Source organism: Sapajus apella, unplaced genomic scaffold (assembly GCF_009761245.1).
Source record: "Sapajus apella isolate SASKATOON/1434 unplaced genomic scaffold, GSC_monkey_1.0 scaffold26, whole genome shotgun sequence".
NCBI classification, from domain to species: Eukaryota; Metazoa; Chordata; class Mammalia; order Primates; family Cebidae; genus Sapajus; species Sapajus apella.
This window is the reverse complement of record NW_022436966.1, coordinates 5,074,624-5,090,237: the sequence shown is the minus strand read 5'-3', so window position 1 is coordinate 5,090,237 and position 15,614 is coordinate 5,074,624. Positions and strand designations below refer to the sequence as shown.

Genomic DNA, 15,614 nt, shown 5'->3' with positions numbered 1-15,614 from the left:
TATATGGGGTCCTTTGAGCCATAACTGGAGCCAGAACAGTGGGAATGTGGACAGTATTGTCCCAAGGCCATGAGGGGCAACAGGACCCTGGGACTGTCCCATGAGATCATTCTCCTCTCCTAGGCCTCTGAGCCTACGATAAGAGGCGTTGCCATGAAGGTCTCTGAAATGCATTTGAGGCCTTTTCACCATTGTCTCGGATATTAGAACTTGGCTTTTTTTTTTTTTTTTTTTTTTCTTTTTGAGACGGAGTCTTGCTTTGTTGCCCAAGCTGGAGTAGTGGCATGGTCTTGGCTCACTGCAACCTCTGCCTCCTGGGTTCAAGCAATTCTCCTGCCTCAGCCTCCCAAGTAACTAGGATTACAGGGATGTGCCACCACGCCTGGCTAACTTTTTGTATTTCTAGTAGAGGTGGCATTTTGCCATGTTAGCCAGGCTGGTCTTGAACTCTTGACCTCAGGTGATCGGTCTGCCTCAGCTTCCCAAAGTATTGGGATTACAGACATGAGCCACTGCACTCAGCCTGGCTTTTTTAAAGTTGTGCATATATCTCTAGCAAGTGGTTGCTCCACAGCCTCTTTGAATTCCTCTCCTGAAAAGGTTTTTTTTTTTTCTCTGCCACATGACTAGCCTACAAATTTATCAAGCTTTTCCACTCTGCTTCCTATTTAAATATGTGTTGCAACTTTAAGTCATTTCTTCACTTATACATTTGAGTGCAGGTTGTTAGAAGGAGCCAGGCCACATCTTGAACACTTTGCTGCTTAGAAGTTTCCTCTGCCAGATCCTCTAAATCATCGTTCTTTAGGTCAAACTTCCACATATCCCCAGGACATCAACTGAATGCAGCCAAGCTCTTTGCTAAGGCTTAACATGCTTGACCTTTCCTTTAGTTCCCAATGATTTCCTCATTTCCATCTTAGACCTCCTCAGCCTGGACTAGATTGTCCACATCACTATCAGCATTTTGGTCACAAATTTGCCGATCATTTGGTCATTTAATCAGTCTCTGAGAAATTCCAAACCTTCTCTCATCTTCCTGTCTTCTTCTCAGCCTTCCAAAGTCTTCTAATTTCTGCCTCTTAGTTAGTTCTGAAGTCATTTCCACACTTTTAAGTATCTTCATAGCAATGCCCCACTTCCATTCCCAATTTTCCGTATTACACCATTCTTGGGTTGCTATGAAGAAATACCCAAGACTGGTAATTTATAAAAAGAGATTTAATTGGCTCACAGTTTTGCAGGCTTTACGTGAAGCATGGTGCTGGCATCTGCTTGGCTTCCAGGGAGGTCCCAGGAAACTTACAATCATGGAAAAAGGCTAAGGGGGACCCAGCACATCACATGTTGAAAGCAGGAGCAAGTGAGAGAGAGTGGGAGGGTGATATGGTTTGGATTTGTGTCCTTGCCCAAATCTCATGTCAAATTGTAATCCCAGTGTTGGAGGAGGGGCCTGGTGGGAGGTGATTGGATCATGGGGGCATTGAATTTTCCCTTTGCTGTTCTCATGATAGTGAGTGAGTTCTCACGAGATATGGTTGTTTAAAAGTGTGTAGCACCTTCCCCTTCTCTCTCTCCTGCTCCAGCAATATCAAATGTTGCCTGCTTCCCCTTTGCCTTCTACCATGAGTGAAAGTTTCCTGAGGCCTCCCCAGCCATGCTTTCTGTACAGGCTATGGAACTGTGAGTCAATGAAACCTCTTTTCTTTATAAATTACACAGTCTTAGGTAGTTGTTTATAGCAATGTGAAAACAGACTAATACAGAGTGGGAGGTGCCACACACCTTTAAATGACCAGATCGCACGAGAACTCAACTATCCTGAAGGCAGCACCAAGCCATGAGGCATCTGCCTCTATAATCCAAGCACCTCCTGCCAGGTCCCACTTCCAGCATTGCGGATTGCAATTCATCATGAGATGTGGGCAGTGACAAATATTCAAGCTCTATCAGGAGTGCTATCCAAAACATATGACAGATGCCTTTAATCAATTAGAAAAAATAAAAAATCCAGTAGAAAAATGGGCTGAAAACTTGAGTTGCACATTAGAAATCTGACTGGCTAATAAACATGTTTATATTAATATATTTTTAATAAAAATGCCCATTATCTTGAAATAGATTGATGTATTTATTTAGCAACTTATTGTAGCTACACCTGCAAGGTACAATTTAAATAAATTTAGATAAATTCTATAACTGATTTTAATTGTTAATGGAAGTTTAAAGATCTTGACAATCAGAAAGATGAACGAGTGACTTCTAGTTCATTCATTTTATCTTAATATTTGTTAAATATCACTTATTGTCTGCTCCCTCATCAATCACAAATTCTTTGATATACTAAAGCAAGTTATATATACAATTGTAATAAAATGCTGAGGGAAATTTTAGTTAAAAATCTTTATAAAATTACATAAATGAATATAGCAAATTTTTTATGATGGTCCCTTCTGTATACTGCATAACCCAAATTATATTTAAGTGATTAATTTTTTTTTGCTTTGCTTTAACTCGGAAATCTACCTTAAAAACTTACCACCAAATAAAAAAAATAGCTTTGACAAAGAGAGTTGAATGCAATTAGGGCAATTACTAATTTGTACTTTTGAGTTGAATGACTTTCTGCCTTTTTTCCCTCTAATATTTCTCCTACAAAAAATGCTTTAGCTCTCCAGCAGTTCTTGGAAATGGTGCATGAGGATATGATACTAGCTCTTGAGGAGATGATGTTAGCTTTTTTATGTGCCATTTAAATTTAATCTACAGTCTAGTATCAGCAGGGAGAAAAGACATTATAAAGGCAAACTGAGGATGATGTTCTTTGTAAATAACTGCATCACTAGTGATTGGTTATGCCCTCAGGGTGAATTCATAGCTGTCAGTGCTTTTATTTCATTTTAATAAAATCTTACTCATTTGGGGTCTTGGATGATTGAGACAGTAGCTTTATAACTATATATAAATTGCAATTTTTCTTTTTTTCTGTTATCAACCCTCAAATATATGTCTTTGTGTGGTTGTGTTTGTTTTATTGCACAAGGTTCCCGAGTTGAGATTGTTTTCTTTTCATGAAATTAAAAGTATACTTGTGAAATATCTGGAAAATCCTGTGATAGCCTTTTCTCAACTTTACTTTGTTTAAAAAAGTTTTCCAAATTAAAAAAAAAAAACACAGAAAATAAGGTGTTTTGGGGGGGGGTATACATCTATCATTCTTTAAAATTTAATGATAACTCTAAAAGAAAGCTATAGGAAATTGATTTGTATTTTAGTTCCATTTTTTGCAGGGTAAATGCATCCTTTGCATCACTTCTAAAGTTATAGCATTATCTATTTGTTTGAATTTATAATTCCATGGATTTGTTAAAAGGCACACACCAATAATATGTCTCTCATGTAGGTAGTTATATCTTTTCATCACTGTGGGTTTGGGTTTGCCAATATTTTGTCTGCCCTTGTTTGCTTTTAGAATCAAAGCAAATGAGAAAAATGGTCTCACTGAAGCAATTGGGGATCCTTAACCCTTTTTGGTGTCAAGAAGGGTTTGAATATTCAGAAAAATCTTTAAATTCACTGTGGTCTGGTTTTGGGAGGGATTGAAAAGATTTTTAATTATTTATTGTTCTTTTGAAATGTTACAGGTCCAATTCAGTCTCCTTTCTATTTTTTGTTACTGCTACTACTCAGCATATGTCCATTCCCAGGGTGGTAATTACTTTGCTGTGATGTCTCCAGAAAAAGTCTCATTTAAACTGATATAGACAGAAGGAAGGGTAAGAAAGATAGGTGCTCTATATAAGATTGTACTAAAAAGAAAAACAAAAAACCAAAGATCTGCATTATGTAGATTGCTTTGTCATATCCTAAAGCTTATTATTTAAAAAACCCAGTGATATTGATGAAAAAAGGACATTTGACTTATGGAAATAGCCAATTTTAGCTTGAATCTTGTTAGAGTTTTTAAGGCACTTCATAATAGGTCTTTTTTTTTTTTGAAGCAACTCTTGTTACCTTTCCTAACACGAAAATAGTGGCAAACACAAGTAAAATAGTGGATATTATAATCGTTTTAACTTTGAGATCTGTTACTACTTGTGATTTGAATGAGGATGATCTTCATAGTGGGAGTTTTATTTAAACAAATAAGATGATTCCTCTTTCAGGTAGAAAGAAAGCTGTATTGTTTGCTTTAGAGATTTGATTAGAATCTTCCTTCCCATATGTCTTAGTTCATTTTGCGCTGCTATAACAGAATACCTGAGGCTGGGTAATTTATAATGAACAGACATTTATTTGGCTCACCATTCTGGAAGCTGGGAAGTCTAAAACGCAGGGGCCGCATCTGGTCAGAGCCTTTTTGCTGCATTCTAATGTGGTGAAAGGCATTACATGGAGAGAGAGCATGCATGAGAGAGTGAGCAAGAGAGAGCCAAACTTGCATTTATGACAAACCCACTCTCGAGATAGCAGAGTTGCTTTTGAAATAATGAATCCACTCTGGTGATAATGCCATTAATAAATTCATGAGGGCATTTCCCTTATGACCTAGTTACATGTTAAAGGTCCTACTTGTCAACATTGTTGCATTAGGGTTGGCATTTCCAGCACATGGACTTGGGGGATACATTGAAACCATAGCATTGTAGTTTCTGATTTTTTAGTTGTAGTAAGAAATTAGTAGGAGAAAATAAATGGTAAAGAAACTAGCCATTGTCAGGGAATTAGTGCATTTTGGATATAGAAGTTGGGGGACTCAGTTTTTCCGTACTGAGAATTACTTTTCATGTTTCTCTTTGTGATATCCAGTTGTATCTATTAAGCACAATAGAAGACTCTTTTAACCAGTTAAGTGATAACTTTGCTTTTTTTCTTTGATTCCTGGAGAAATGGGAGGTATACCATAGCTCCTTTTCTCTTATATAAATAATAATTATGGTACTTATAAGAGTTAGATTTATTAGTCTAAGTTTATGCTTAAATTGTTTTGATACCAAAATTCGGAATTCATATTTAATTGTATTTTTGTCATAATTTTGAGTTACAACATTATTGTATTGCATTCTTTTTTAATTTAATTATATTATTTTTAAATTTTTTAGATACACACAAATCCATGTTTTTATCAGTCTTCAGAGAAGAGTCAGCTCGTACCATTGAAGACAAATCTATGGTGCTATTTGAATCCTGGAGATAGTTTTTCTTTGTTAGTTGACAAATACATTTTCCGCATTCTCTCTATACCCTCTGAAATGGAAATGGAATGTACCTTAAGGTAAGTGCTTGATGAAATGAGAGTAAGGATGCTATTTTTAATCTAATTCCTCAGACATCACAAATCCTTTGGTAGGAACCAGTAGAAACCATTAAACTCAATTGGAGATAGAGTAGGTGTGTAATGTGTGTGTGTGCATGTGTGTGTTTTGTGCACGTGCACATGTATATCTCTTTCTAGAAAACATTTTTTTTTTTTTTTTTTTTTTTTTGGGACGGGGTTTCGCTCTTGTTACCCAGGCTGGAGTGCAATGGCGCGATCTCGGCTCACCGCAACCTCCGCCTCCTGGGTTCAGGCAATTCTCCTGCCTCAGCTTCCTGAGTAGCTGGGATTACAGGCACGCACCACCATGCCCAGCTAATTTTTTGTATTTTTAGTAGAGACGGGGTTTCACCGTGTTGACCAGGATGGTCTCGATCTCTTGACCTCGTGATCCGCCCGCCTCGGCCTCCCAAAGTGCTGGGATTACAGGCTTGAGCCACCGCGCCCGGCCTCTAGAAAACATTTGACTTTGGAAACTTACTATGCCTTGATAGCAGTTGCTCCCATATGTGGTGTCTTTTACCATTGTATTCAGAATGTATTTTCCATTGAACAGTGTTCAGTTAGTTAATTTGAAATTGACTATCTTTTCCTCATTTTTTTTAGCTTTTTAAATTTTATTAAGGTATTAATTTCTGGCTTACATTACACTTGTATAACTCCTCTTTCTTATAAAAATAGAAAATATAGAACAGGGAAACTGAGGACATGAGGTATTAGAATAAATATACTGATATCTGGCTTACAGTTAAAATTCATTCAGTAGTTTTTTTTAGTCAGTCTTAGAAGATTATTTGGCTTCGTTTCTGCTTTTAAATTATAGAATGCATAAACTAGACTTATAGAAGTAGATGGACAGAATTATGCAGAGTATGTTCTCTGATTGCAATGGTATTAAGTCAGTAAATCATTAACAATAAAATAGCTATACAAATCTACAAATACTTTGAAATTAAATAACACACTTCTAAATTACCCTTGGATCAAGGAGAAGTCATAGGGAAATAAGAAAACAATTTAAACAGAGTGATATTGAAAACAGTATAAAATATTGTGAGACTCAAGTAAATTAGTCCTTAGGGGGAAGTTTATAGTTGAATGCCTGTATTAGAAGAGAAGAAAGCTATAAAATCAATGATCTGTGCTTCTACTTTAGGAGGATAGACAAAAAACTAATTAATCCCAAAGAAAATAGAAAAAAAAAAAAAAAGAAAATTAAAACTAGAAGGCAATGAAATAAAAAATAGATGAAAAGAAAATCAGTAAAGCTATAGGGTGGTTTGGTGAAAAGCAGCCTTTACTACAGTAAAGCAAGTACTTTACTTAGTAATGCTTACCAAGAAAAAAGTGAGAAAACATGAATTATCAATATCAACAGTAGAAGAGGGGATATCATTACTGATACTACAGACCTTAGAAGAAAAATAAGGAAATATTATGTAAAACTTTATGCCAATAAATTTGGCAGTTAAAATAAATGGGCATATTTCTTTAAAAAAAATCGATTCAGGAAAAAATAGATATCTGATGAATTCCTTATCCATTTAAAAAATTGAATTCACAATTTAAGGATTTCCCACAAGGATCTTCACTGATGAATTCTGTTAAAATTACAAGGAAAAAATAAATGCCAATATTATTCCTTTTTCTCAAAAATAGAAGAGGATGTACTTCCTAACTCATTTTATGAAGCTTCTATAATTCAGATACTAAAATCAGACAAGATTTTACAAAAAAAAAATACCCAAACTACAGACTGATATTCTTTATAACAAAGTATTTACAAATCAAGTAAAAAGGATAATACTCTATTACAAAGTGGGGCTTGTTCAAGGAATATAAGGTTAGTTTATCATATAAAAATCAAAGCAATTCAGCATAACAGACTAAAGAACTATCATTTTAATAGATGCTCAAAAATAATTTTGACAAAATTCAACACCTGTTCATGATTTTTAAAATTTTTGTGAAAACAAGGAAAAGAAGGAAACTTTTTTTCCTACAAAAAACCTGTTAGTGAAATGTTGAAAGTTCTCTCCCTAAGATTGGGACTACAACAAAGGTAATATATATCAGATTTGAAAGGAAGAAGTAAAACTGTATTTGTTTGAAGATGACATGATTGTATATTTAGAAAATCCTGGGAATCTACCAAAAAGAAAAGCAAGTCACAAACAGTATCTATTATATTATTACGTGTACATTAAATTCTGTAATAAGTAAACGAATCTGTTAAATAGAAATTTAATCAATGGTTATTTCCAAGGGGATTGACTAGGAAGAAGCTATAAGGGAGCTTTTTGTTTGGCTTTGTTTCAGCTTTTAAACAAATATGGACTTATTCTGTCTCTTGTTAAGGGTGCAGATTATGTGGGTGTCTGCATTTGTCAAAACGAATCAAATTTCACACTTCAGATATCTGCATTTTGTATATAAATTATATCTAAAAATGCTTAAACATAAGTGGAAAAAAAGGAAGTTGCTTTTTAGTTAAATGAAATTCCTTAACTAGTGCTTACTACTTTATTTATTTATTTAGAGATGTAGTCTCATTCTGTTGCTAAGGCTGGTGTGCATTGGCAGGATCTTGGCTCACTGCAACCTCCGCTTCCTGGATTCAGGTGATTCTCCTGCCTCAGCCTCCCAAGTAGCTGGGACCACAGGTGTGTGTCACCACCCCCAGCTAATTTTTGTATTTTTGGTAGAGACCGGGTGTCACCATATTGGCCAGGCTGACCACGAACTCCTGACCTTGTGATCTGCCCGTCTTGGCCTCCCAAATGCTTACTACTTTAAAGTTCAAGTCTTTTTCTCTCATCATACATGTATGAAGCATGCTGTTAAAACAGCTGTCAAAATGAGACATGTAAAGAACTGATTTTTTTGTTATAATAAACTTTCATGATAGAATTATATACTTTTTTCAAAAATTAGGAAAATATGCATCTTTATGAAACAAAGTATGGTCATTGCCTGATAACTTATTTAAAGTATTATATGTCTATTTAAATTTTATTTATATTAATTCAAATTAGCTTATTCCCTTAGTGTGAAAGACCAGTGTCTTTAAGGCCAGTGTCACACTTTAAATATATCAGGTTATGGGATTAGTGAATTTTGAATTTTTTCTTACTGATGAAACTGAAAATAAACCCACTTTCACAGCACTGTACTTTTCTCAGGCTATTTAAACCTTGGCTTCTGTCATTTGCTGGAAGGGCTCACAGAACTCAGGAACAGTTTACTTACTACTAGATTACTGGTTTATTACAAATGCTATATTACAGTATACAAATTAATGGCCAGATGAGGAGATACATAGGGTAAGGTCTGGAAGGGTCCCCAGCACAGGAGCTTCTGTTCCAGTGGAGTGTTGGGGTATACCACTCTTCTAGCACTTGGACATGTTCTTGTTCACCAACCTGGAAGCCCTCTGAATTTTGTCTTTTTGGGTTTTTATGGAGGCTTCATTACAAAGGCATGATTGAGTAAATCATTGGCCAAGTAGAGTAAGTCAATCTCCAGCCCCTGTCCCCTCCCTGGAGGTGGTGGGTGGTGGTTTGGGAGTTCCTACCCTCTAATCATATGATTGGTTTTCCTGAAAACTAGCCCTTCATCTTTAGAGGCTTTCCAAAAGTCACCTCATTAACATAAATTCAGGTGTGGTTGAAAGGGGCATGTTGTGAATAACAAAAGATGCTCCTTTCACCTGTTTTGGAGTTCCAGCCAGGAACCAGAAGTGAAGACCAACATATGTGTTTCTTACTATATCACACCATCGCAGGCACATTCTTGTGGTTTCTGCCAGTAGCCAGAACCTGTAGCTCTTTAGTGAATATTTAGTTTCCTGTTGAAGTAAGGGCAGTACTTCTCTAGTCAGGTAATGATGAGTTAACTCTGATATTACATTAGAAGCCATGAGGGGAGGTGGGGGCAGATTTTGAATTCGAGTATCATCATGAGAGATGTCTATATGGAGGAGACAGCTGCCTGATTTCCAGAGAGGGAGAGTCCACTGTCTAGCAAGAAGTGGACTATGTCGTAGATTGGAAGCATTGAAATACACTTTAGACATTTCTTGATATCATTGGGATTTTCACGTTTTTGAACTAGCTCTGTTTGGCAGTGTCAATCACATAAAAACACTTTTTACTGTTGCACAAGCTTTACATGTATGAACTTTTTAATCTTTATAATAATCTCTATGAGGACTAAGTATTGTTAATATCCTTATATTACAGATGAAGAAATTGAGACACAGAAGGTTTAAGGCTTGCCCAAGGTCACAACTTAATACATGGCAGAGGTGGGATCCAAACTCAAGCCTGTTTGCAGAGTTGATGCTCTTACTGACTACCCCCTGCTGCATGAGAATGCTTACTATAGCATTCATTTGAATTCTGAAAACACCTGTAGAAAGGCTAAATAAATTTGGTGTAGTCCTATAATTATGTGGAAGAGAATGAACTAAGAGAGAGCTCAGGTTAAAACATGGATAAATCTCCCCACTGTAATGTTGAGGGAAAAACCCCAAAAAGGTTATAAACATATAAAACATACATAATTTCTATAAAATAGTGGATATATACATACAAATAGTAAAAGTATAAAGACAGGCATGGGAACAATAAAATCAAATTCAGGCTAATGTTTACTTTTGGAGAAGGAATGGGAGAGAGAGGAACAAGACTCAGGCTGGGCAGGGAGAGGGCTTGAATTATATTTGTAATTAATCTGGAGCAAATATGAGAAAATGTTTCTATTGGGGTGGTAGATACAAAAATATTTGTATTCTTAGAGATGTAGAGAGACTACATATATTCTTTATATATTTTTGCATGTTGAAATATTTAAGAAATTTAAACAGAATAGAAGAAAGTTTACATCCTTTGTAGAAGTTGTTAGGACTCTCTTGCCATAATTCTTTTCTTCCAACCAGTTGTAAATTTAAGAAAGGGATCTGAACCACAAACCAACGACAGAAAAGCTTGTCATTTCTTTAGGTTTTCCTTTTACTCATATTAAAGTGTTTTTTACATACAGAAGTTAGATTCTGCATAATTAGTCCTACTCATTGCCTACTTTGACCGAATGAATAAGTCTATACGTGTCAGTTCTAGTTTGTTCATTCTGCACTCTTTTCTCTATATATGTAACTATGAAATTATCCTGCCTGGAGTATCAAAACCCATGCTTTTATGAGAAGTCAAAGAGAAAGTCAAATAAGAAAAAGAATACTTGTTTTTTTTATTTTAGTAAATTAAATTATAGCACATTTCACATAGAAGCACTAATATTAATTCTTCCTCCCCAATAGTAGGTGCTTAGTAAGTGTTGGTTTTTTGAACACATTAATGAAATGTCTGAGGATATTAAATTGAGTGATAATGTGATAAGTATAACATTTTGTTTTCGTAGCTGAATTTCATTGCTGATAAGGAAGTATGATCTTGTCTCTCTAGGGAGATTATTTAAGACTCTTATGAGGAAAGTAAAGTAAATCCTTTGTCATACTGAATTACTTTTTTTTACAAATTGTTGAAAATCTATGTACATAGATTCCAGATAAATAACTACTAATTTTGATTACTGTTATTGAAGAAACAATAAAATGTTGATGAAAATGTCATGATAGTATGATAATATGCAAGTTTCAAATTCATTTATAATTATTTAAAAATGTATTTTTAGATCCACATTATTCATAATAGTAGCATGTTATATTCAAGATATGAAAATACATAACATATTTAAACAACATTTTGAATATATTTGAAAGACTTTAAGAATAACTTAATTGCCAAAACAATCTTAGAAAAGGAGAAGAAAGTTGGATGGTTCACACTTCTTGACTTCAAAACCTACTATGAAGCTACAGTAATCAAGACAGTCCTGGTATAAAGAAAGACATATAGATCAAATAAATAGAATTGAGGGTCCAGAAGTAAACCATTGCATTTAGGGCCAGTTGGTTTTTGACAAAGACATCAAGGCAATTAAATGGGAGAAAGAATAGTCTTTTCAACAAATGGTGCTGGGACAACTGGATATCCACATGAAAAAGAATGAAATTAGATTCCTGCTGTACACCATATTAAAAATTATCTTAAAATGATCAGAGGCCTAAATATAATATAAGCACTAAAACTATGAAACTCTTAGAAAAAAACAAGTGTAAATCTTTGTGACCTTACATTAGGCAGTGGTTATAACACCAGAAACACAAGCAAACAAAGAAAAAGTAGATAAATTGGACACAGTTAAGAAAGTAAAAAGACAACCACAGAATGAGAGAAAATATTTGTAAATCACATATCTCATAACAGACATATTCAGAATATTTAAAGAATTCTCAACAACACAAAGGCAAACAACCCAATTTTAAAATGTATAACTGATTTCAATAGACATTTTTCCAAAGAAGACCATTTGTTCTATACAAATGGTCAATAGAACATGAGAAAATGTTCAACATCATTAGTCACAGGGAAATGCAAATCAAAACCACAATGAGATACCACTGCACGTCTACTAAGAATGCTGCAATCAAAAAGATAATAACAAGCATTAGTGAGGCTGTGGAGTAACTGAACTATTATACACTGTGGTGGGATTATAAAATGGTATAGCCTCTTTGGAACATATTCTGGCTGTTCCTCAAAAGTTTAAACATGGAATTACTATGTGGCTCAGCATTTCCACTCCTATGTATATACCCAAAAGAATTGAAAACCTATGTCCACATAAAAACTTGTACATAGATGTTCAGCAACATTACTCATAATAGCCAAAAAGTGGAAATAGCCCAGCTGTCCAGCAACTGTTGAATAGATAAACAAATATTCTGTAGTCATACAGTAGAATATTATTTGGCTATAAAGAGGAATGAAATACTTATATATGCAACAACACAGATGAATCTTGAAACATTGTGCTAAGTGAAAAAGCTAGATATGAAAAACCGCATACTGTATTTCATTTATATGAAATATCTAGAAAATGCAAATTCGTAGAGACAGAAAGTAGATTAATGGTTGCCAGGAGCAGGAGGAAGAGGCAACGGGAAGAGACTGCTAATGCATATGGAATTTCTTTATGAGGTGATGAACGTGTTCTAAAATTAGAGACTGATGATGGTTGCACAACTCTGTTAACCATTACTAATAACCACTGGATAGTACACTTGAACAGGATGAATTTATCATTATTATTTTTCAGTAAAGCTATTATAAAAAAGATAATTACCTTTATTAGACCACATTTAACTTTCCAAGTTTTAATTTTTTATTTAAAATATCCTGTAATAAAGCTTTCTAAATCCTGTGATAGTCGATTGCTCCTAGAAGTATTTGAATATAAAATAAAAATATGTATTACAGTGACAGTGTTTGATATTTAAATAAAGGTATAATAGAACAATTTGTACTTGTTCTTTTTTTGAACAAAATGTTAAATAGAATTTTGTTCTGAGGTTGTTATTACATTTATTCTGGATAACTGTTAATAAAAGTTGCATATGGACTATAGAGTGTGTATGAATTCATCTCAGACTTATGCCGGAATAGAAAATAAACTAGAAATGGAATTGATGATGTTAGTTAATTCCTATCACTTGTGAAAAATTATCACACTACTGTTAAATGTTTCTTAATATTTTCCATGTGAAATATTAAGAAAACTTGAGAAAAAAATTATAATTTGGAAGTACACCTGTAACTTATGAGTAAAATGGATCTGGTATTGTAGTGGAGTGAACTTTTATAGATTTGACAATCATATATTTCCAAGAATTTGTCTCCAGCACCTGGCACAGTGTGTGACACAGTAGAAGTTTTAAAAATATTGATTGAATGAACAATAAATATGATGCTGCATAGTAATTTACTCTAAATTTTCTCTTTTGGCTGATTCCTGCCATTGAAATTCAAGGCTGCCTTTGAAGGAAATTATTCACTGTATAAGAAATACCAAAACAAACAAATAAAAAGTGGTTAATTAGATTCCTCTCAGCTAGACGCACTTCTAAAATCTTACATCTTAGTTTTTAAAAATTCACATTTAATGAGGACAATTTACACACAATAGAATTCATCCCTTTTAAATGTGCAATTCAATGCACTAAAAATGATAATATAGTCATTTAAAATACTACCAGAGTGAGATATAGAACATTTCCATTTCCCCACATATTGTCTCATGGTTCTCTGTAGTGTGTCCCTTCATTCTACTACAAATCCCAGGCAACCATTAATCTGGTTTCTGTCCTTGTAGCTTTGCATTTCAGGATGTTATATAAATGGAGTAATACAATATGCCTTTTGTGTCTGGCTTCTTTCACTTAGCAAAATGCCTTTGGGATTCATCCGTATTCATACACACATCAATAGTTCATTCCTTGTTATTTCTGAGTAGTAGTTCGTCTACAGTTTCAAATTTTCAAAAAGGCAAATGTGTTGGATCATGTCTATGCATACATAAGTAATAATGACCTAACAACTTTGGATGACCTTACAGCATATTGCAGAGAGTATGAGGTAATTGGTTCTGCTAGTATGTCCCACGTGTGACCATGGATGTTCCTGTGCCAGAACATTTAGCTTGCAGCTATACTGCAGTTTGGGGATATTTCATAAGTAGCTCTATTAATACTTGCCTGAACTTCGGTAGCAGCTATGTGTCAACTGAAAATCAGGATTTTATTTATTTTTTCTCTAAGAGTCTAACTAGCTTAACTGACACCATTGCAGTTTACATGATCTCTCTGGAGGCTGGGTGGTGGTCTTAATTTTTATGAACTATTTGCCCAAATATTAAATAAAGAGCTCGTAAGCCTTGAGAGAGAAGGCTGCCACACATCTCATAAATAATTGGGGTTTCTAGGCCCATGATTTGGAAAGATTGATGTATTTCATGGCTAGCAGGTAGGAAATAAAGAATATATTCTAGTCTATATATTTTATTCTAGTATACTATAATCTGCTTTTTTTGTTTTTGCTAAGTCTGAGAAAAGTGTTATAACTCAGATGTAGTCTGAAGGCAGCAGAAATGTATTACATTTAAAATTTAAGACAAGTTTCTATTTTATCTTATAGAAACAGTCAAATGCTTGATGAAGATAATGTACTGAATGAAACACCAAAATCCCCCATTATTAATTTACCTCATGAGACTACTGGTGCCTCACAACCGGAAGGAAGTGCAGAAATAGCCAAGACCCAGATGACTACCACAAATAGTGTGGTGAGAAATTTGAGATCTCATCCATTGATAACATGTTCTTCAAGTTATTATAAAGGCAGAAAAGACAACTGAAATTCGGTCTATTATGACAGTATTGCTAGCATTTATCAACTTTTGCTGATTTTAAGTTAAGCTCTAGAGAATATGGCAGTAGTCCAACATTTAATAGAAATAATTAATTTCTTTGTTTAAGAAATTTGATGAACTCAGTATACAGTTGCACATGGGTATTTTAATGGTAGCATTCGGCAAAGCAAATATTTTGCAAATTCATTAAGGATGTATGATTATTTTTAGTAATTTATAGGTGTCTTTTTAGTCTTTCCTAGGTGAATGTAGAGACTTCAGTAAGCAGCAGCCAGTCCTTGCCGAGAGGAAAAGGATCCTTCCAGCTTGGATGTTAGCAGAACATTTAAGTGATCAAAACCTTTCAGTACCAGCAATCAGTGGAGGTGGGTTTTTGTTTCTGCCAATGCTGACTTTCAAGAAAACATTAAACAGAATTTGAAAGTTTTTCTGAAGAAAATCTATGAACTGTCTCTATAGAGTTGTGTAAGTATAGCTTAGCCTAGTTTTTTTTTTAGATGTGAACATGAGGTCTAATTTAAAACATAGGCTATTAACATTTGTCAAATACCATTTATACCATTTATCAAAACACTTGTTTTCATTTAACAAGTGCTATTATGTGCTAGAATTATATTAATAAAGACTTTCAAAGAAACCCCTTGGTGCTATGTCTAGGATAAAAGGCCAGCACAATAAGAATGTTTAAAATTAATGTTTAAAAATGCCAGATGAATTGATATACCTTCAAGTTTACTGATTGTTTTTTCTGCCATCTCTAATTTGCTGTTAAGTCTATCTAGCAAATTATTCATTTTACTTACTGTACTTTTTAGTTCTAAAATTCCTATTCGGTTCTTTTTTGTATAGTTTATGTTTCTCTGATAAGATTCTCCATTTATTCAATCTTTTGTATATTTTTCTGTAAGTCTTTGATTATATTTATAATACCTTCATTAAAGTCTGCATCTGTGTACAACTTTGTCATTTC

The 15,614-nt window shown here is 34.2% G+C and overlaps 1 protein-coding gene across 4 annotated transcripts in view; it reads left to right on the top strand.

Moving 5' to 3' along the window:
• The window catches only part of APLF (aprataxin and PNKP like factor), a 72,304-nt gene that overhangs the window by 18,242 nt on the left and 38,448 nt on the right, over nucleotides 1-15,614 (top strand). For all 4 annotated transcript variants that reach the window (XM_032291896.1, XM_032291895.1, XM_032291894.1 and 1 more), the window contains exons 3-5: nucleotides 5,103-5,275; nucleotides 14,410-14,557; nucleotides 14,877-15,009. In XM_032291896.1, the coding sequence (XP_032147787.1) occupies nucleotides 5,103-5,275; nucleotides 14,410-14,557; nucleotides 14,877-15,009 (454 nt within the window). The remainder of the gene's footprint in view (nucleotides 1-5,102; nucleotides 5,276-14,409; nucleotides 14,558-14,876; nucleotides 15,010-15,614) is intronic.